This window comes from Hippopotamus amphibius, chromosome 2 (genome assembly GCF_030028045.1).
Source record: "Hippopotamus amphibius kiboko isolate mHipAmp2 chromosome 2, mHipAmp2.hap2, whole genome shotgun sequence".
NCBI classification, from domain to species: Eukaryota; Metazoa; Chordata; class Mammalia; order Artiodactyla; family Hippopotamidae; genus Hippopotamus; species Hippopotamus amphibius.
In genome coordinates this window covers 225,118,940-225,141,634 of record NC_080187.1, presented here as the reverse complement: position 1 = coordinate 225,141,634, position 22,695 = coordinate 225,118,940, and the positions used below count along the sequence as shown (strand labels likewise).

Here is a 22,695-nt window from a genome sequence, read left to right as displayed (position 1 = left end):
TTTTATTTCAAAAAGAAGGCAGTTCTCCATTTCTTCCACGTTCTCAAACATTTACTACTTTGATATCTGTGCCATTTCTCTGCTTCCTCAGAGGGTTGAATGTTGTAGGTATTAGGTCTGTCCCTTGGGTCCCCTCTCAGCAGGACCCAATCATGCTGCTTACTAAAATCTAGGCAAAAATATCTGTTCCAGACATTGACTAATCAATGATGGCTAGGTGATCTACCTTATTAGAGAGATGCTGCCTGTATCTAAAACCTTTCCTCTTTGCAAATATTATTCTAAGACACCTATTCATCTGTTCAACTGGGGGGCATTTATAGTCATTGATTTTACAAATTACAGCCTTAGCTTTATTCATTCTTTTGAAAATCCAGATTCAAAAATGATTTGTCTTGAATTTCTAATAGCCTACTTGCAGCTATTACTTCTTGAGTAACCATAAAAGATCATTGCTCTTTTAACTGGGACTATTAGACGATATATCATTGAGAAGAGTCACATTTTTTTTCATAATACAACAATGGGTGATCAGTTATTCATTATTTAGAAAAAACATTCCTCTTTGAAATAAAGTCAGATATGTTATATTACTTATCTACTGCTGCATGATAAATTTCTCCCACATTTTGTAGCTTAGGACAACCAACATTTATGAGCTCACATTTTCTGTGGGTCAGGAGTGCAGGTGTGGCTTAACTGAGTGCCTGTAGCTCTAGATCTCTCATGAGGTTGCAGACAAGCTGTCAGATAGGACTGCAGTCTAATTTGAAGCCCTCATTTGGGGACAATACCCTTCTAAGCCCACTCAGTAGGTTTTGGCAGGTCTCACTCCCTCACAGGTGTTGGACTAAGGATATTGATTTCTTGCTGGCTGTTGGCCGGAGGCCTCTCAGTTTTTCGCCATGTAATGTCTCTATAGGACTGTCTTATGGCAGCAGTCTTCCTCCAGAGCAAGCAATCCATGAGAGAGTAAATACATGCCCGAGACTTTTTATAACCTAATTGCTGGAGTGACATCTCATAACTTCTATCTTATTCTATTAATTATAACTGAGTTGAACATTCCAAGTCAGTTTCGGGGAAGGAAATGACATAAGAGTGTGAATCCTAGGAGGTTGAAATCATTGGGTGACATCTTAGAGGTTGTCTATCACACGGGTACAATCTCTTGTTAAGTTTTCATCAAAATTGATTTAAGAAAAAAAAATGAGAGCTATAATGTGTCACCCTTACACTAACTGTTGATTTATATGTACATGATACAATATCTGGCTGTTAACAGTAATATGAGGTTATTTCAGCAATCTTTTGACCACTGGTAGGTATTTTGATTGAAAACTAGCTACATTTCTAGTTTTCATGCAAAGAAATTGAACCTCATATGAGGTCACTGGATATGACAAAAGCTTATTAAAAATCAGTAATATATGTACTTCATTTATTTCTAGAAATAAGAATGTGAAATATAAGAATCATACCATACCAGGAAATTAAATATAAAAATACAAAAGACAGTTAAGAATACATTCATTGAATTTGATACAAATACAGTTGTGCCCTAGAAAGCTAATTTCACTGTGGAACAAATGGGAAACGAGAAAAGGCGCTCATTAATGACATCTATTCTCATGAATCTTGAGGGTGAGGAAGAAGTGATAAAGTAGAGAGATATGGGATGGTAGAATGGCTTAAATAAGAGGAAAAGGAGTTAAAAGAAAGGGTAAGTTTAGAGATACACAAATCAGAGGGAAGCCAGTTTCTTGAAGAGATGAGAATTTAGAGGTCTGCTAGGGGATTAGCCTTGAAGAGGATACTAATGTCTGTCTCTTCCACTGAGGTGGGATGAAAACAATTAGGAGCATGGCTTCTGATTCATTCTTAAATGCAAGAACAGCAAACAGACATGAAATTTGTCTTCCTAACAGTCTCTGTTTTCTCTTTAAAATAAATGCAAAGTTTGCATTTTCAAAGAGTTAACCATGTTAGGAAAGTGGTAAATGGAAATAGATATTGATCAGGGATACAGAGAGAGTTGGAGAGGTTGGAGATCAGGATATCAATTTCTAGCGTCTTGAAACATATTTTAGGATATGATGTTCAGTTCGGCTCTCATCACTTGTGTATTGTACTGAATTAAGTCTGCTAACGGCTTTCCTTGCTGTCCCTTTGGCCCCTAGTTTCTGGGGGTAAAGATCATTCTCTAAAACTAGGAGTAGTAACACAAAGGCCTCAAGAATACATGCTCCTCTGGCTTCTCCTTGGGGCGGCTCTGTAGTTTATTGCAGTTATACCTGAAGTTCTCCAAATCGATCTGTCTTGTATCTGGGGCTTCCTTACAGGCTCTGTTTTTTGTCCTGCTTGAACTGCATGCTTGGGAAGAGCAGAAACCATCACCTGGTACCCTGCAAATGTAAATGTTTATTTGACCACTCCATAAATATTATTAAGTAGATGAATATTTTTGAAAAGATGTGGTAGAAGTAGTACTTTTTCTTCTCTTTAATCATCTAGGTTACTCATATTCTTCCTTCAAAATTCAACTCAAGGACATCTGCTAAAATTCCTCCCCATCCTCCCTGCTTCTTCTGTTCTCATAACACCTGGTGCACATCTTTGTCATAATGTTTGCCACCCTGACCCCTGCTAGACTGTAAGCTCCTTGAGAGCAATAAGCATGATTTATTTATATTTGATCCTCTGGAAAAAACAAATGCTCAATAGATTTTTAAAAAATAATCCAAATAGATACTTTAGCTTCTGAGTGTGCTAGAGGAATGACAAAACAACGGAAATGAAAGTGTGAGTTTAGGTTAAAGACAGATGATAATTTCACAAAGACCTTATTGGATAGGTTGGAGAAAAAAATAGAAGTTAATCATTTACCTAACTTGAATTTGAATTTAAGTTATCTGGCAGCTAAAGTGTAGAGGAAAACAAAAGTGTCACATATTTTTTAATTAAAAGGAAATTTATCTTTATGAATGTACTTAGTACTTTGTAAAAGTACTCAGTATCTATAAGCAATATAGATATTGCTATACTGTATAGATAATGCTATACTCTTAGCAGCATCTTCATTTAGTACTTTTAGAGAAAATGTAAAACATGTACAAATAAAAATTGTATATACTAAAAGACCATAATATGTTAAAGAATAGAATTTGGGTTTTGAGCTAAAATATTATGATCCAGATATGTTACCTTATAATGATCTAACAAAATGTAGAAATAAAATTTAATGAATCTGAAATTAACCTGTAAGTTTCTCTTAATAAGCTATCTCAGGTTATCCTTTAGGAAGAGCTGGATTAAAGCTTTCTCAGTGGTGACATTCAAAGGTTTTTAAATGGGGACTTAAATGTTTTTATACAAGATGTAGAGAAAGCAAAGGTGACAATCTTTTGCATGATTTTAAGAGTCTGATTTTTATTCTTATTTTAATCAAAGATCATATTTCTTCTGATTAATTTTTTAATCAACATTTTTCTTATATCTCAGATATATTCATCAAATAGAAAATCTGCTCACATATTTTCTTCCCTTGGAGTTAAACACCATGTGAGAGACAGTTTAAGCCTGAAAAAAAAATATTAGGGCGCCATTATTTTAGAGCCTCAATTACATTACTGTAGAAGAATCTCAACAAAGTAAATATATAATTTTGAGATACTTGCATCTTGATAATTTCTCAGATTAAGGTCCTTGCAAAAGACAATTCCCAGGTAGCTGAGAGAGTAGATAATGTTATTTAGTATTCTACATTTAAATGTTAGAGAATAGCTACTGACAGTGAGTTCTTTGTTAATAATTGATATTAAGCCACTCTTTCTGTTAAGAATTATATAATGCTTTCAGTGAAGTCTTGTTTGTAGTTAATACTGGTAATGCCAGTGTCATCAGTGTGAAAACAATGCAGTAGAAAGAAGACATTCATTCAGTAAACTGCTTCGTTAAATTAAGATGTATTTTTTAAGGGGGTGGTGGATAGAATTTAACCATGATGTATTACCACTTATAATCAAAATATTATTACAGATCCTTGTCACAGACTCTCTAATAAGACCTTATGTAATAGCTAGTACATTTATGTTTTAAGTGTCTAGCTATGAACCACCAACTACCCCTAAATTTATTTTCTTCCTATTTAATTATTCATTGATAACGGTCCTGTTGAGGAAGAAGTTTTCCTCTGCTTTTCTGGGTTCTGGCTGGTCTAAGAATTAAATTGACATGAGACAAATTAACAAGAGAAAATCAAACAAAGTTTAGTAACATGTTTCATGGGAGAGACCCAGAAAAACTGAGTAACTTGTGAAAATGGCCAAAGTTCTCACCTTAAACACCCTCCTCAGCTAAAGACAAAAGATGGTGTTGTGGGTGGGGCAAGTCAGCTGTGGGAGGTGACCAGGGAAAGCACAGTAACTGAGGGGGATTGTGACACAGATTTAAGGCATTGCCTTCTCCATTGATGAGAGTTTTGAGAGACCTGGTTGTCCTCCTGTATACATGTGTCCAGACAGAAGAGGGAGACCCCCCTACAAATGGAAATTTCCTTTATAAATGGACTTGTTTCTTACAAAGGGGCAACTCCTACTTGGTTTCCAAAGTCTTTCCCACTTCTGCTGCTTCTCAGAAAATAGCACGCTTAAAACAACTAATAAGCCAAAGAGACATATTTTAGCGTGACAAATTCTGCTCCCCTATATTCCCTCAGACAATGTATAGTAGAAGTTAGGATGTTTGAACAAAATTAATAATGTGACTGAGAAAGTCTGGGGTTCAAATATACATCTCATTTTCAGTGTAATTAATAAACAGTATTATTTCATCAATTGAATTAATGGTAAGCAAATAAGATGCTTTTGTTTCTCATCCAGTGTACCAACCTTTTTAAACTAACTTCGTTGGAAATACAGATTTATTGTGATGAATATTTTTACCCTTAGGTCTCGGGTTCCCTCATTTCTGTTCAGTGGGATGAATTGCACATGCTCTGTGCCTAGGTGGTGTTTGGGGGAACTGTAAAGAGTAAAAGAGAATTAGGATAAAAGGTTCTTATTCATCAAATAGTTTGTCATTTATTTGGGGTAATAAATTACTGAATAAAAGTCAACAAGTCATATACACCCAAAATGCATGACAGGCTCGTGCCTTGGGTGAGTAAGGGAGAGAACATCTAGAACGGCAAAGTTAAAATAAAGTTTCTAAGGAAGAAAAGAAACATAAACCATCCTCTAAGAGGCATAAGTGTTGCTAAATGCAAGTTTTTGTGTCCTGTGCACAGTGAGGCCAAACAAACCCAAATGTCAGAGTTCGTAGCATAAAAAAGTTTCATTGCAAAAGCCAAGCAAGGAGAATGCACAGCTGAAGCTAAAAAAGCCTGAATGATTTCCTGGGAAGTATTTTTGTAGGCAAATTTGGGGTGAGGGATGCAGGGTGTGAGACTTTCTTCTGATTGGTCAGTGGTGAAGTAACAGGGCGGTGCTCCAGGAATCTTGTGCTCAGCCTGAAGTTACCATCCTCCACCTGGGTGGGGGCCTTAGTTCCTGCAGAAGAATTCAAAGGTATTGTCATGTATGTTTCTTCAGGAGGAACCAGGACCCTGCCCCGTCATTGCATTATTGTTTCTTGACTGTTCCTCCTTTGTTGCCGCATTCCTTCACCTTTCTGATTAGCAACTGTTTCAATCTTCCCTTTGGCAGTCCTGGAAGGTCTAGGAAACAAGCTTTGTTCCTATAAACAAGAAACGGGGGACTTGGAAAGGATTTGTACCTGGGAGAGTTCCACAGTGTCATGCTTGGTTTTAGAACCAAATAGTGACAAGATCTATATAAGGTCTCTGGCATATATCAGAGAAAGAGAAAGCCTGATGAAAGCTATGTTTCAGTAAATTTATTGGACGCTAATGTAGAGATTCAACTGGATACAAGAAGACATGGTAATGACTGGAGAAAGTGAACTGACATATTTTATTTAAGATATCATTGCAATTATATACTTAAAAAATAATAACAATGAATGCATGCAGCTGTTTCTATTCAAGCAGAAAATAATGATTTTATAATTTCCCATTTTGTCTGTGTGTATAATACAAATGATGTTACCAATTACCTATCAATAGACATAGCTCTTGCCTGGAGCTAGATGATTTTGGCACATCTTGAAACTCAAATTAATGAGACTGTATTACTGATTAGAATAAAAATGTGATTTATATTCAAGTGAGTCCCCAGGCTTTGGAGTGAAGCAAATTACAGATTAATTTATATGAACTTGGTAATTTGAAGTATCTATATAAAAAAAAAGTATGCACATTTTAGGCCATATATTTAACTTATTTATCAAAAATATCTAAAATAATACAGTAAATAATTAAAAGTAAGTTTGTGCTAAGAACTTAATGAAAGAAGAGAACTTGGTAATAGTAATTATAAATAATATTTAAGCAAATTATATTTTATACTGCAATTTATTGAAGTAATATTGTCAACTACAATTGGCACTCAGCATTGGCATTTGCCGTCTATCTCTACGAGGATTAAGTCATGTGCTGCTGCAGCTGCTGACTTTCAACACCCCCTGAAAAGTGTTCAGGGCGAAGAGCTGAAATGAGGCACTCTGTGCTCTGGGAAAAACTGGCAGAACAGGTCTTTAGATAGATATTCTCAGGATCCAGCTTTATGAGCCCAATTCTTGTATCTCCTCATATCTAGAAAAACACTAAAATCCTTCATGGTGTCATCTGCTCCTTGAGACTAGCAATAACCTGCACAAGACTAGTAGAAACCTTCTGTAAACAATATGCGCTTGATTGCATGTTTTCCCCTTTCACCAAAATCACATATATACTGATTTTCCTCCCTACCTCTTTGGATCAGTTTCTCAGAGCTATCTGGGATGCTGTCTTCCAGGCTGCAGTCCTCATTTTGCCCCAAATAAAACTTAGCTCGTAACTCTCACGTTGTGCATTTTTTTTAAGTCAATGCACTTAATCTTAAAGACTGGTGACCAAAAGATAAGAATTAGGAAACCAAGAAGAAAAAGTTAAGTTTTGCTTACCAGCTTCAAACTTGTGCATGGCACTACATAACATTTGAAAATCCTTGGGGATGATTAAATTCATACCCATTGATATCTGGTGCTTACCAAACACGTTGCCTCTGGGGATTTAAAGTTACTTTTAAAGGGAATTAACACAATCCATCATATTAACTTTGGAATTTTCTTACTGTAATACTATAATGGCTGAATCAGCTTTGCTGAATCTAACTTCTCTTGAATTGCTTTATTCTGTTTCATAAGTTCTAATTTTGTTGACCAAGAGGACCCAGACATAAGTTTAAGTAATTTTTTATACTGAATTCTCTTTTATAACTCCAAAACTGGAAACTTGCTGTAAAAAAATGTTCCAAAATCATTTGTCTATTAATAACATTTTTGTCATCAGCTCTAAAAATAGACTAGTGAATCAATAATTTCATTGATTTGGATAATGGAATATAATTAATATTATGTACATAAGAATAAGACATTTAAGTGATAATGTATTGTAAAGAACTTATTTCCATCAGTTACATTTCTAGTGTTTTTTTTGTTATAAAACAAGTAATACTTGTCTTTTTAAATAAAATCTAGCCATATAATCTATTCAAAAACGAATTCAAAATTTGGGATAATTCAGACATAAGAAAAATATTTTTCACATAGTACCCATTCAATAAATAGAAATAATTCAAGTTTGAATTTATATTATATATGTAAAAAGAAAATGTTAATTAAGAAAAAGTAAATATGATCACAGGCGAAGCATATTCTCTGAGATAAAATGCATTCAATATTGATATAATAATCTATCATTATTGAGATAGTAATGGTAGGTCACATATATTAATGTGTTTTATTTCAAAAGTATGTGTTTATTACTTTAAGTAAACTCTGAAAGACATATAGTAAACATTGCTTTGTTAGCCTAATTACAATGAATAGGTCTAAAAAGTGTACAATCTTTTTATTAACATTTAAAAGAAATTTCCATGTATTGATTTGATGACAGGATTGATTCTTGTCACTGTAATCCAAATAACAGGGCATGCTACCCAAGAGAAACAAGACTTCCATATAAAATGGAAATTCATTCACTGCCATCTGTTTACATTAGCACCTCACACTTACTGAAGTATCCACTGGTCATTTTTTAATGTATGAAACAACTTGAACTGCATTGGTAGCTTAGAGAGAGCAGCCTTCATTTCTTACCCGCAAGCTATTGAAGGACCTCTACTAAGTAAAGAGGCTAAGGTGATACATTTAAGAAATACCAAAAAAATAAAGTAAAAATAAAAAGATAACTGATACTTTCCTTTCTGAAAAAGCAATACAGTTTAAATAGAAATCAGCGGAAATTATTACAGCTCAACTCAATCAGTTACCACTGATACAGATAGAGACTATAGTAGAGGTAAGGCCATGCAATAGACAAGCAGTCCTTTCCTATGTAATTCTCACAGACTATTTCTTCAAATAATTTCTGAAAAGTATATGCTACATAATGCCTTGTTTCTCCGTGACAACAGGTTCAAAAAAGTATTATCACTTTATTTAGTGTTTAACACAATTTATTTTGGGGGGGCTTGGTTTCCTTGGGACCCATCCCTATTGTGGATTAATGTTTAAAAATATAACACAATGACATCACACAGAAATATGTGCTGTGGTGACTTTTCCTTTTGGCACAAGGTTGCCTTTCTGATGCACAAGAGACCAGCACCAGCAAGCAAGAAAAACTGAGCCCCACTGAGTGTCTAAAAAAGAAAATAGAAAGATGGATTCAGAAAGCTACTCCCTGAGCATAGCGGTAAAACCTCAGAAAGATCAACTCTTAAAAGGCTCAAGGTACAAATGTTTTTCCACTCTTCTCAGATGGTTAAATCTTTATATAGTAGTGAAACTTCACGTTCACCTGGCCTACAGCTTTAGATCTTAGAGGAGGAGCTAAAAAAATCCACACCCATCCTGTGCATTTAAATGAAGCCCCATTAGTGGTTTTTGGGAAAACGCCACAGGGTTACTAAGCACTATTCAAGATGAATAAACAGGAAGAAAATAAAAAAGAGAGAGAAAATCAGGCTCGAATAAAGATTCCATAGTATAAAAAGAAGCTAACATGCATGCAATAAAAGAAGTACATATTATGGAAGAAGAATTAGTAACAATTCAGTTGAAAGTAAAATGTGTACAGTATATGCTTTATATTTTCAATAAAATATGAATATGAACTTTATGAAACAAAAAAAGGTAAGAATGATACAACAGTAGACCAAGAAAAGAAGGAACTGGATAAAAGACTAAAATAAAGGGGAGCTTGATGAGATCAGAGAAGAATGCAATCTCATAAATAATACAACTGGATAAAGATGACGTTGGAAACAGAAGAACAGACTCTACACTATGGAAAATCAATGAGTACCAAGGAGGACAAGCCTGAGATTATTTCTTGCACTGAAGGGGGAAAAGAGAGGAGATGATAGATTCTGAAGCAAAAAGTGAACTAGCAACATAGGAAGATAAAACAAGAAAGCTGGATAATACTTTTTAATATACATTTATTTATTTATTTATTGGCTGCTTTGGGTCTTTGTTGCTGCGTGAGGGCTTTCTGTAGTTGTGGCGAGCAGAGGGTACTCTTCATTGTGGTGCAGTGGCTTCCTGTTGTGATGGCTTCTTTTGTTGTGGAGCACAGGCTCTAGGTGCGCGGGCTTCAGTAATTGTGACACGCGGGCTCAATAGTTGAGACTCACAGGCTCTAGAGCGCAGGCTCAGTAGTTGTGGCACATGGACTTAGTTGCTCTGCGGCATGTGGGATCTTCCGGGACCAGGGCTCAAACTTGTGTCCCTTGCACTGGCAGGAGGATTCTTAACCCCTGTGCCACCAGGGAAGTCCTGGATAATGTTATGTATACATACATTATTTCTAAATATAATAGTAACAAATTGAATCAACCATAATAAGAAAATAATAATCCTTTACCAAGTAAAATTATTCCTGTAGTATAGTCATAGATCAACATCATGAAATGTACTAAGGTAATCTGTTGCACTGAGAAAGAGAAATATTTGAATATCTTGATAGATAATAAAATACAATGAAGACAGGGTTTGAGATATAATTTATGGTTTACATACTTTATCTCATTTTAATTTCCCCAAAAAAACTTATACTAGTTATTTACCTGATGAGGAAATTGAGGCAGAGAGATTAAGAAATCAAGTCAAGGTCATCCAGCTAGAAAGTGACAGAGTGATGTGAAGAATGCAGATTTTTTTGTTGTTTAAAAGTTGGGTACTCATATTTATACATTCGTGTATAATATGAATACATGTGGTCTTGTGTATAAAGACTTAGACAAAATTGCTCTAAAAATCTGAAGGGTAAACTGCTTTACACCATACAATTGTACATATATAGATATACGTTAAAAAAAAGAAAAAAACTGAAACAACCTACAACAAAATACTAAGGAGGCTACCTCTGATTGATCGATTTAGTGGTAATTTTGATATTGTCTGTTCTGCTTTTCAGTATTGATGTGCAATATTCATATAAACAAAAACATATATAAAATATGCAAGATATCTGATACATATGTATGTGTATCTTAACAATAACATCTGTAAACGTTATCAAAATGAGAGTGTCTTGAAGCCATACAGTAGTAACTGGTTCCAGATTAGTCCTGCTGCTATAAACAACCATTAAAATATATTTTATATTGGGTAACTGTTTTCAGAAAATAGAAAAAAGGCAGGGCAAGACTGAAATATCTAAAAATCTGAAAAAAAAGAAAATTAATAAGGTGATCTCCATAGGAATCCAACTCTCTGAGTATAATCCCTGGACACTGGCACAGAGCCCTGAAATTCAAGTGGAATGTGGAGGTCTCACTAAGTTCAGGAGACAGAGATCAGAGCATTGGACAGCTGAAATAGTTAGAATCTGCTGTCAGGGTATCAGAAAGAAGGGAGGTATTCAAGGTTGACTTTAAAAGACTCTAGAGGGTTTTCCATGAGTTTACCTGAAGGCTACGCTACACTTGTGCAAGACTAGAAAACCCCAATGCTTACAATGGGGCAGTATAGCAGTTTTTATGGAGTTGACAACAGAGCACAGATGGGGAAGTCAAGGAGTCCTGGGAGAACAACAGTAGGAAATATTCAAGTTTAAACTATTTTAGAATGCAGAGAGCTCATAAAAGCCCCTGGCAACATAAAGGAAACCAAGCAGGCTCTTCCTTAGTAGTTAGAATTACGCCCTGAAGAAATATCTTCTCTAGACCTTTCTTTAAAGAGCGTAAATCTAAGCTGCAACAAGTCGCAGTAAATACCGATTTGGAGGTTGCTTCCCACAAAGTTAAAGAGTCTAGGGCAACAGTTTAGGCGTTTCGCAGATCTGCCCTGAAGCTTATAGAAATGCAACATAATTTGTCAGTAACTGAATAGTCTGTTAAAGCTGCTTCTAAGAAGGATTACAAATCTAAAGTCTATATAATATCTAAAAAAATAAAAAGATCTGAAGTCTCCAGTGCCCATTATTCCATGAAAATCACTAATAGACAAATAGGAAATGTGAATAATCACTAAAAGGTAAAAATTAGTCCATAGAAATTAAATCAAAGAAAGGTAAACATTGAACTTAGCAGATAAAGACTTTAAAGGAGGTATTATAACTGTGTTCGATGACATTACTTTTAACATTAATTTTCACATGTGAAAAGTATAAAAAGAAACAGGGTCTTAATGAGTGAACGGATAGAAAAGTCTAACAGAGAAAAGAAACTATATAAAATAACCAAATAAGAATTGTATTAGAAAGTACAGTATAAGAAATTAAAAATTCACCTGATAGGATTAAACGACATACTGAAAATGGCAGGAAAAATAGCCAATGAACTTGGAGACAGACAGAATTTTCCAATCTGAGAAAAGAGGGAGAAAGATTGAAAAAATAAGCACAGCTTCAGTGACCTGTACTACATATATATATATATATATAAAATATATAAAATTGGAGTCTGAAAAGTGAAGGAAAGAGATAATAAGGCGGAAACATTTTAAAAAATAAAGGTAAAGCTTAAAAGAAGCTCAGCAAACTCTATAGCTAGAGAAACAGAAAGAGAATCATATTTAGACACATTATAATCAAATTACTGCAAACCGAAAATAAGGAGAAATTCTCAAAAGCTGCCTGAGAGAGAAAGGAAACATTATGTACAAGTGAACAAAGATAAAAAGATGACGGGTTTCACATTAGAAACAATGGCATACAGAATAAAACAGGACACTTTTAAAGTGCTGGGAAGAAACTGGCAGAATTCTAAATCTCGCAAAAACAGGAGTGAAATACAGATATTTTTATATAAACAAATTTGAGAAAATTTGTCTCCAGCACATTGCCATACAAAGAGTGCTAAAGGATGTCCTCCAGCCCACAGGGAATGGTGCTAAATTGTAACTCAGATCTATAGGTAGAAATAAAGAGTACCAGAAATGATAAATAAGTGGACTTTTTTAAAAACTTTGTTTCCTTTCTTCTTATAACTTATATAAATTATATGTGCGTTAAAATATAACAGCACTGTAAGGTGAGGCTTATAATTTAGGCAGAACTGAAAGATGCAGTTACCTTTCATTAGAGAAAGGAGAAGGTGAGTGTTCTTCTGTTATAAGATTATGTGTGAAGTGAAATACAGAATGTGAAGTATCAGATTGGGAATGAGGGGGGGTTAATAGTGGGACTCGTAAAGGGGGTGTGACTTACGAATCATGAGTATGAAGAATGAAACAGTGACTGTAATCAGCCTCTGAAGCTTTATGGATGCCTCTTGTTAGCCCCAGAACAACCACTAAAATATAATAAAAATAGATTTAAGAAAGCAAGAGGAAATAAGTTGAAACGTTAAAAAAAATTGAGAAAATGAAAAGAAGGAAGGAGAGATGTTTCAAAGGAAAGAAAAGCAGAAGAGACAAGTGGAAAACAAAGAACAGAATGGTATATTTAAGTCCAGTCATACCAATAACGATATTAAATGTAAATGAACAAAATACTAATATTAAAAGAACTAATAGAACAGCACAGATGAACATAACAGAAATGATGCTGAGGGAAAGCAGCCAGACACACAAAAAAAGTACTTATGGCACAATTGCATTAATATGAAATTCCTGAGAAGGCAATAATCATCAGTTAATGAAGGGAGTCAGATCAGTGATTGTCTGACCCAGGAACAGGGGCTGTGAAGATTAACGGCAAAGGAAGTGAGGGAGCTTTCTGGTGAGATGGAAATGTTTTATATCTTGACTGAGTTCGGGCTTACGCTATAATATATATTGATCAAATGTTACCGAATTTGATCAATACATTTGTACTGATGAATGTGTTTATACATTTAAAATGAGAAAATTCCATTGCATGTAAATTATACCTCAGTAAAGTTGACTTTTTAAAATGTACTTATTAAAATAATGATTATCTAGCATTAGGATACCAGATTTTCAAACTCACTGGTTTCAAAGTCTGCCTCTGCTATTTGCTAATTGTATGGCATAAGGCAAATTACTGAGTCACTGTAAGGTTTCTTATCTACAACATGGGGATAATGATGTTAAGTACTTCATGGCATTGTTGAGAGGATTCGTTTCTTATCTGGAGTATGTGTTCAGCATATTGTATTATTATCATCATTACTGTTAGTACTATGTGTAGGGCATGAAACTGTTGAGATATATCAAATCGTGAGACAAAAGCTATTTTCATTTTATCTTCAAATAATTCTTTTAGAAAATAATGAGATTTGGATGAAAAACTGAAAATGAGACGCTGACAATAAAACAATTAGAGTCAAGCTTTGAGCAAGACAGTCAGTACATGATTATGTGCTATATTAGTTTTCTGTTGCCACTCTAACAAAAATTACCACACACTCTGTGACTTAAAACAATCACATGTATTATCTTAAAGTTCTAGAGGACAGAAATTCAAAATGAGTATAATAGGGCTAAAATCAATATGTCAACAGGGAGAAAGTCAAAGCTCTTCTCCAAGACTAACGTGGCTGACTGTAGGGAGCTCAGTGACCTGGCAGCAACTGAGCCATCCCCCTGGAACATATAAGTCTCCAGGGAGTTGAAGAGCAGGGTCCACAGCTCCAGGTTGCCCTCATAGAGCTTGATTGGTCTAGCCTTCACAGCAGTGCACTTTGGGAGCAAGTACACACAGGATTCATGCCAGTTCAGAGTCTGCGCTGCCTACCTACAGGTATTGGAAGGCCTAGACCTACCTAGAGTTATTGGAAATCCTCCTGGGAAGGTGGGGATTGGCTCTGGCTCCCTGTGGGAGCAAGGACACTGACAGAGGAGGCCCCAGGAAAATATTCTGGTTACTATTATTCTTTTTTTGTTTGTTTCATTTTGTTCAATTATACGTGTTGTTGCTTTTATTATTTTTTATCTTTAATTTTTAATTTTAATTTTTTAATATATATGTTTTTTTGATTTTTACTTTTTATTGTTTTGTGGATTTTTCCCTTGTTTTTGTTCTTTGTTTTTTGTTTATTTCTTCAGTGTTTTTATGTGTATATTTTTTCTTCACTTTTTTTGTTTACTTTCTGTTTTTATTTTCTTTTTCATTTTTCTATTTTTGTTAGCTTAGTCCTTATTGGTTGTTCTCATTTTTTAATTCTGTTGTTTGTTTGTTCTCTTGGGTTTTTTTTTTAATTTTTATTTTTTAATATTTTTTTTCTTTTTACTGTGTGTGTTGTATTGTTGTTTCTGCTATATACTTGCTGTTGTTTTCGCTAACTGTCTAGGGTTTTGTCTGTCTGTTTTGTTTTGTTTTTTGTCTCCTTACTTTCTTTTTTCTCTGGTGGCCCTGTGCAGCTAGTGGGCTCTTGGTTCCCTGGCCAGAGTTCGCGGTGGGCCTCCAGTGTGGGAGCACCAAGTTCAGGACACTGGACCACCAGGGAATTCCTGGGCCCAGGGAATATTAATAAGTGTGTGTGCCCCCAGAGGTATCTGTATCAACACCAAGACCTGGCCCCACACAACTGCCTGCAAGCTCCAGTGCTGGACACCTCACACCAAACAACCAGTAAGACAGGAACACAGCCACCCCATCAGCAGACAAGCTGCCTAAAGTCATATTGAACTCACAGACACCCCAAAACAAATCACCTCACGCAACTCTGCCTTTAAGAGGGAAAAGACTAAACGTCACCCACCATAGCACAGGCACCAGTCCCTCTCACCAGGAAGCCTACACAAGCCCCTGGACCAACCTTACTCGGACAACAGCCCAGGGGTCAGGCAACAGAAGCAAGAGGAACTACGAGCCTGCAACCTGTGGAAAGGCGACCATAAACACAGTAGGTTAGATAAAATGAGATGACAGAGAAATATACTGCAGACAAAGGAGCAAGGTAAAATCCCCCAAGACCAAATTAATAAAGAGGAAATAGCAATCTGCCTGAAAAATAATTCAGAGTAATGATAGTAAAGGTGATCCAAGGTCTCAGAAATAGAATGGAGGCACAGGATCGAGAAGATACAAGAAATGTTTAACAAGGACCTAGAAGAAATAAAGAATAAACAATCAGTGATGAACAACACAATTACTAAAATGAAAAATACACTAGATGCAACCAATAGCAGAATAACTGAGGCAGAAGAATGAATACATGAGCTGCAAGATAGAATGCTGGAAATAACTGCTGAGGAGCAAAATAAAGAAAAAAGAGTGAAATGAAATGAGGACAGTCTCAGAGACCTCTGGGACAACATTAAACACAGCAACATTTGAAGTATAGGGATCCCAGAAGAAGAAGAGAAAGGGAAAGAGCCTGAGAAAATATTTGAAGAGATTATAGTCAAAAACTGCCCTAACATGGGAAAGGAAATAGTCAACCAAGTACAGGAAGTGCAGAGAGTCCCAAGGAGAAACATGCTGAAATACATATTAATCAAACTAAAAATACAGAGAAAAAACTTTTAAAGGAGCAAGGAAAAATCAACAAATAACCAGAAAGGAATCTCCATAAGGTTATCAGCTGATTTTTCAGCGGCAACTCTGTAGGCCAGAAGGGAGGGGCAGGACATATTTAAAGTGATGAAAGGGAAAAAATTACAGCCAAGATGACTCTACCCAGCGAGGATCTCATTCAGATTCAACAGAGAAATCAAAAGATTTACAGACAAGTAAAGCTAAGAGAATTGAGCACCACCAAACCAGCTGTACAACAAATGCTAAAGGAACTTCTTTAGGCAGGAAACACAAGAGAAGAAAAAGACCTACAAGAACAAACCCAAAACAATTAAGAAAATGGTAATAGGAATATGCATATCTATAATTACCTTAAATGTAAATTAAATGCTCCAACCAAAAGACACAGACTGGCTGAATGGATAAAAAACAAGACCCACATGTATGTTGTCTACAAGAAACCCACTTCAGCCCTAGGGGCACATACAGACTGAAAGTGAGGGGATGGAAAAAGACATTCCATGCAAATGGAAAATAAAAGAAAGCTGGAGTAGCAATACTCATATGAGACAAGACAGACTTTAAAATAAAGACTATTACAAGAGACAAGGAAGGACACTACATAATGATCAATCAATCAATCCAAGAAGAAGATGTAACAGTTGTAAATATTTATGCACCTGACATAGGAGCATCTCAATATGTAAGGCAAATGCTAACAGCCATAAAAGGTGAAATCAACAGTAACACAATAATAATGGGGGGACTTTAACACCCCACTTACACCAATGGACAGATCATCTAGACAGAAAATAAATAATGAAACACAAGCTTTAAATGACACAATAGACCAAATAAACTTAACTGATATTTATAGGACATTCCACCCAAATGTGGCAGAATACACTTTTTTTAAAGTGCTCATGGAACATTCTTCAGGATAAATCACATCTTGAGTCACAAATCAAGCCTCAGTAAATTTAAGAAAATTGAAATTGTATCAAGCTTCTTTTCTGACGACAACACTTTGAGATTAGAAATCAATTACAGGAGGAAAAAAAACTGTGAAAAATACAAACACGTGGAGGCTAAAGAATACACTTTTCAATAACCAAGAGATCACTGAAGAAATCAAAGAGGAAATTGAAAAATACCTAGAGACAAATGACAATGAAAACACAACAACCCAAAACCTATGGGAAGAAGCAAAAGCAGTTCTAAGAGGGAAGTTTGTAGCAATACAATCCTACCTCAAGAAACAAGAAAAATCTCAAATAAACAACCTGAATTTACACCTAAAGCAAGTATAGAAAGAACAAATAAAACTCATTAGCAGAAGGAAAGAAATCATAAAGGTCAGAGCAGAAATAAATGAAATAGAAATGAAGAAAACATCAGCAAAGATCAAGAAAACTAAAAGCTGGTTCTTTGAGAAGATAAACAAAATGGATAAACCTTTAACCAGACTCATCAAGGAAAAAGGGGGAGGACTCAAATCAATAAAATTAGAATGAAAAAAGAGAAGTTACAACTGACACAGAGGATCATAAGAGACTACTACAAGCAACTGTATGCCAATAAAATGGACAACCTGGAAGAAGTGGACAAATTCTTAGAAAGTAAAACTTTCCAAGACTGAATAAGGAAGAAATAGAAAATATGAACAGGCCAACCACAATTAATGAAATTGAAACTGTGATTAAAAATCTTCCAACAAACAAGTCTAGGACCAGATAGCTTCACAGGTGAATTCTATCAAACATTTAGAGAAGAGCTAACACTGATCCTTCTCAAACTCTTCCAAAAATTGCAGAGCATGAAACACTCCCAAACTCATTCTATGAGGCCATTATCACCCTGATACCAAAACCAGACAAAGATATCACAAAAAAAGAAAATTACAGGCCAATATCACTAATGAACATAAATGCAAAAATCCTCAACAAAATATTAGCAGACCTAATCCAACAACACATTAAAAGGATCATACACCATGATCAAGTGGGTTTTATCCCAGGGATGCAAAGATTCTTCAATATATGCAAATCAATCAATGTGATACACCATATTAACAAATTGAAGAATAAAAACTATATGATCATCTCAATAGATACGGAAAAAGTTTTTGACAAAATTTAACACCCGTTTATGATAAAAATTTTCCACAAAGTGGGCATAGAGGGAACCTACCTCAACATAATAAAGGCCATATATGACAAACCCACAGCAAACATCATTCTTAATGGTGAAAAATTGAAAGCATTTTCTCTAATATCAGGAAGAAGACAACGGTGTCCACACTCACTACTATTATTCAACATAGATTTGTAAGTCCTAGCCATGGCATTCAGAGAAGAAAAAGAAATAAAAGGAATCCAAATTGGAAAAGAAGTAAAAGTATCACTGTTTGCAGATGATATGATACTATACATAGAAAATCCTAAAGATGCCACCAGAAAACTACTAGAATTTAATGAATTCTGATCAATGAATTTAGTAAAGTCACAGGGTACAAAATTAACACACAGAAATCTCTTGCTTTCCTATACACTAACAATGAAAGATCAGAAAGAGAAATTAAGGAACAATCCAATTTACCATTGAAACAAAAAAGAATAAAATACCTAGGAATAAACCTACCTAAGGAGGTAAAAGACCTGTATGCAGAAAACTATAAGATGCTGATGAGAGAAATTAAAGATGACACAAACAGATGGAGAGATATACTATGTTCTTGAATTGGAAGAATCAATATTGTGAAAATGACTATACTACCCAAAGCAATCTACAGATTCAGTGCAATCCCTATCGAATTACCAATGGCATTTTTTCACAGAACTAGAAAAAAAAATTTTACAATTTGTATGGAAACACAAAAGACCCCAAATAGCCAAAGCAATCTAGAGAAAGAAAAATGGGGCTGGAAGAATCAGGCTCCCTGAGTTCAGACTATACTACAAAGCTGCAGTAATCAAGACAGTATGGTACTGGCACAAAAACAGATATATAGATCAATGGCGCAGTATAGAAAGCCCAGAGATAATCCCACACACATACAGTCACCTGATCTGTGACAAAGGAGGCAAGAATATAGAATGGAGAAAATCATCCTCTTCAATAAGAGGGTCTGGGAAAACTGGACAGCTACAGGTAAAAGAATGAAATTAGAATGCTTCCTAACACCATACACAAAAATAAACTCAGAATGGATTAAAGACCTAAATGTAAGGCCAGACATTTTAAAACTCTTAAAGGAAAATATAGACAGAACACTCTTTGACATAAGTCACAGCAATATCTTTTTTGACCCACCTCCTAGAATAATGAAAAATAAAAACAAAAATAAGCAAATGGACCTAATTAAACTTAAAATCTCTTGCACAGCAAAGGAAACCACAAACAAGAATAAAAGACAACCAACATGGGGGAAAATATTTGCAAATGAAGCAATTGACAAAGGATTAATCTCAAAAATATACAAGCAGCTCATGCAGCTCAATATCAAGAAAAAAAATGATCTAATCAAAAAATGGGCAGAGGACCTAAATAGACATTTCTTCAAAGAAGAAATACAGATGGCCAGCAGACATATAAGAAGATGCTCAGCATCACTAATTATTAGAGAAATGCAAGTCAAAACTATCACCTCACACCAGTCAGAATGGCCATCATCAAAAAATCTACCAACAATAAATGCTGGAGAGGGTGTGGAGAAAAAGGAACCCTAATGCACTGTTGGTGGGAATGTAAACTGATACAGCTGCTATGGAGAACAGTATGGAGGTTCCTTAAAAAACTAAAAATAGAACTATCACATGACCCTGCAATCCCACTTCTGGGCATATATCTAGAAAAAACCACAGTTCAAAAAGACATATGCAGCCCAATGTTCATAGCAGGCTATTTACAATGGCCAGGACAGGGAAGCAACTTAAATGTTCATCAACGGATGGATAAAGAAGATGTGTTATATATATGCAAAGACTATTACTCAGCTGTAAAAGGAACGAAATTGGGTTATTTGTAAAGATGTGGATGGACCTAGAAACTGTCATACAGAGTGAAGTAAGTCTGAAAGAGAAAAAAAATATGGTATATTAATGCATATGTATGGAATCTAGAAATATGATATAGATGATCTTATTTGCAAAGCAGAAATAGACACAGAGGTGGAGAACAAATGAATGGCTACCAAGGGGAAAAAGGGTGAGGGTGGGAGGAATTCGGAGCTTGGAATTGATGCATATACACTATGGATACTGTATATAAAAAAGGCAACTAACGAGAACACACTATATAGCACAGGGAACTCTAGTTAATGCACTGTGGTGACCTAAATGGGAAAGAAATCCAAAAAAGAGGGGGTTATGTATATGTATAGCTGATTTATTTCACTGTGCAGTAGAAACTAACACAACATTGTAAAGCAACTATACTCCAATAAAAGTTAATTTAAAACAAAAACAAAGATGTCAGCAAGCCTGTTCCTTTATGAAGGCTCTAGGGGAAAATCTGTCACCTTGTCTTTTCTATCCTCTAGAGGCTGCCTGTATTCAGCTTTTGGCTCCTCCCTTCATTTTCAAAACCAACAGTGTTGCATCTTCTCTGTCTTTCACATGACATTCTTTCCTTATCAAATCTTCTTCTATCTCCATCTTATAAAAAAGATATATGTGATTATATTTAGGACACAGATTATTTGGAATAATCTTCCCATCTCAAAATTCCTAATTTAATCACATCTGCAGAGTCTCTTTTACCATATAAGATAACATTCGCAGGTTCTAGGGATTAGGATGTGATCATCTCTGGAGACCTGCCCCCTATGCCAAGTGTCCTAAGAGCAAGTTGGAAATGAGAGGGGAAAAGAAGAGGAGACACTGTAGTGTTCTGTGAAATTTCACTTTTAATAATTTACAAGTGTTCAGTCAAGGAGAAACAAATATGAAGCCAAAACAAATATACAAAATAAAATTTCGTTGTTATTTTTAGGTGTTTTAAATGTTTATCTACGTTTGAAAGGGCAGACAACGATAGAGAATCCACTGTGGTCTTCAAGTGGGAATAAAGGACAACGATGGAATGAGGCACATGTTAATATATATCCAATTACTTCATTTCAGGTAAGAAAAGAACAGTCATGTCTGTGGATAGATTATTGCATGTGAACATAAACAAGCAGATCTTGAATAAGAGTATGCAAAAATTCTGATATAAGCATCACAATCACATGATTAAATTTCTCTTTAGTTCTAAAAGCTGTTTTATAAAGAGAAAATGCCCTTTTCTTCTATTAATTAACACCTATCAAGTAATATGTTTGAATAAGGGTCTGTCTGAATTCAAATGATTTGCCTGGAGGAAATGTAATCCATTTCGATAAAATCCTGTGTGTATATTTTGTTTCTTGACGACAAACAACATAGGTTCTTATAATAACGGAAACTGGATAATTAGTTCTCAGTCTGCTTAAATTTTACTTGATGGAATTTTGTATACTTTAGCAAAATGTGTCCTTGGAGGTAATGTCATTTTAGTAATTTATTACTTTGATTATCAAAGTCAGAGAACTTTAAAGGTTACTTTTATTTGTTTTTATATAGAAAAGAAGAAAGGCTTAGATAGGATTAAGATATTTAGCTGCAAATATATAATAAAAATTTTAATGATTATAGCAATGGTCATCATGGCTATAAACATTTTTTTCATGAAACTATTTCAGTGGAGAAAATGATGTAGTTTCAATGATTTTAATAACTCTATATAATATGTATTTTATATATGCAGGTTGAGTTTTTTTTTTTTTTTCTACTGGGGATGTCTTAATTATTTCATGGCATTTAGTAAGGGTATGGAAATTCAGACAGCTTCAATTATGCCAATTTTTAATTGGTGGAAAGCTCTTTTCTTATAACCTAATCTATAAAATTCTAATGACTTTGATTTAGAAATTGCATTTCTAAAACTAACCAGGATGATGAAAGTGCATTCAGTTATTCACTCTGGTAAAGAATAATGGAGTAAGTCTTGCTAATTATCTACAAACATATAAAAGCAACTTAAATCATAGATCTAGTAATTATTTTGTTTCTATGAAGGAGAATAAAATAGTGAAAGTTGAATCTATGGCAACATATCATTAAACCAAATTAAACTGGGAAGACAGAACTCCAGAGCATTACTGATAAAAGTAACCTTAATATTAAAATGTACGTACCTCTATAGGCATCAAAAACCTTTCTTTCTAAAAGATTGATGTTCTTCTAGACATACATTTGCTTCCTATGTCACTGCCTTACCAACACAAAATTATTAAATCAAATACATATACAGTAAGTATTTAAGGGACTAGTTATATTAATGTTTCCTTCAGGATAATCCTTTATTGCTATAGATGTACATCAATTTGGTAGATATCTATTGAATACCTTCAAGACAATCACTTATTGTCACAGACAACAGTTCAGTAAATACTTATTGAGCTACTGCTGTGCACCAGGCACATTGCTAGGTATGAAGATTTAATATGATTGTTTACCTCAGATTGGTGGAAATACACATCTAAACACATACACCACATACAGTAATAATTGCAGTAATAGAAATATACACACGTTTCTATGAGCACACCTAATCAAAAAAAGAGTATAGAGGAGAGTCAA

General features: G+C 34.8%; 1 protein-coding gene across 1 annotated transcript in view; it reads left to right on the top strand.

The window, feature by feature from the left end:
* Positions 1-22,695, top strand: part of MDGA2 (MAM domain containing glycosylphosphatidylinositol anchor 2) — a 777,847-nt gene that overhangs the window by 743,496 nt on the left and 11,656 nt on the right. Inside the window, exon 15 of the mRNA XM_057722267.1 lies at positions 21,026-21,156. Within this exon, the coding sequence (XP_057578250.1) occupies positions 21,026-21,156 (131 nt within the window). The remainder of the gene's footprint in view (positions 1-21,025; positions 21,157-22,695) is intronic.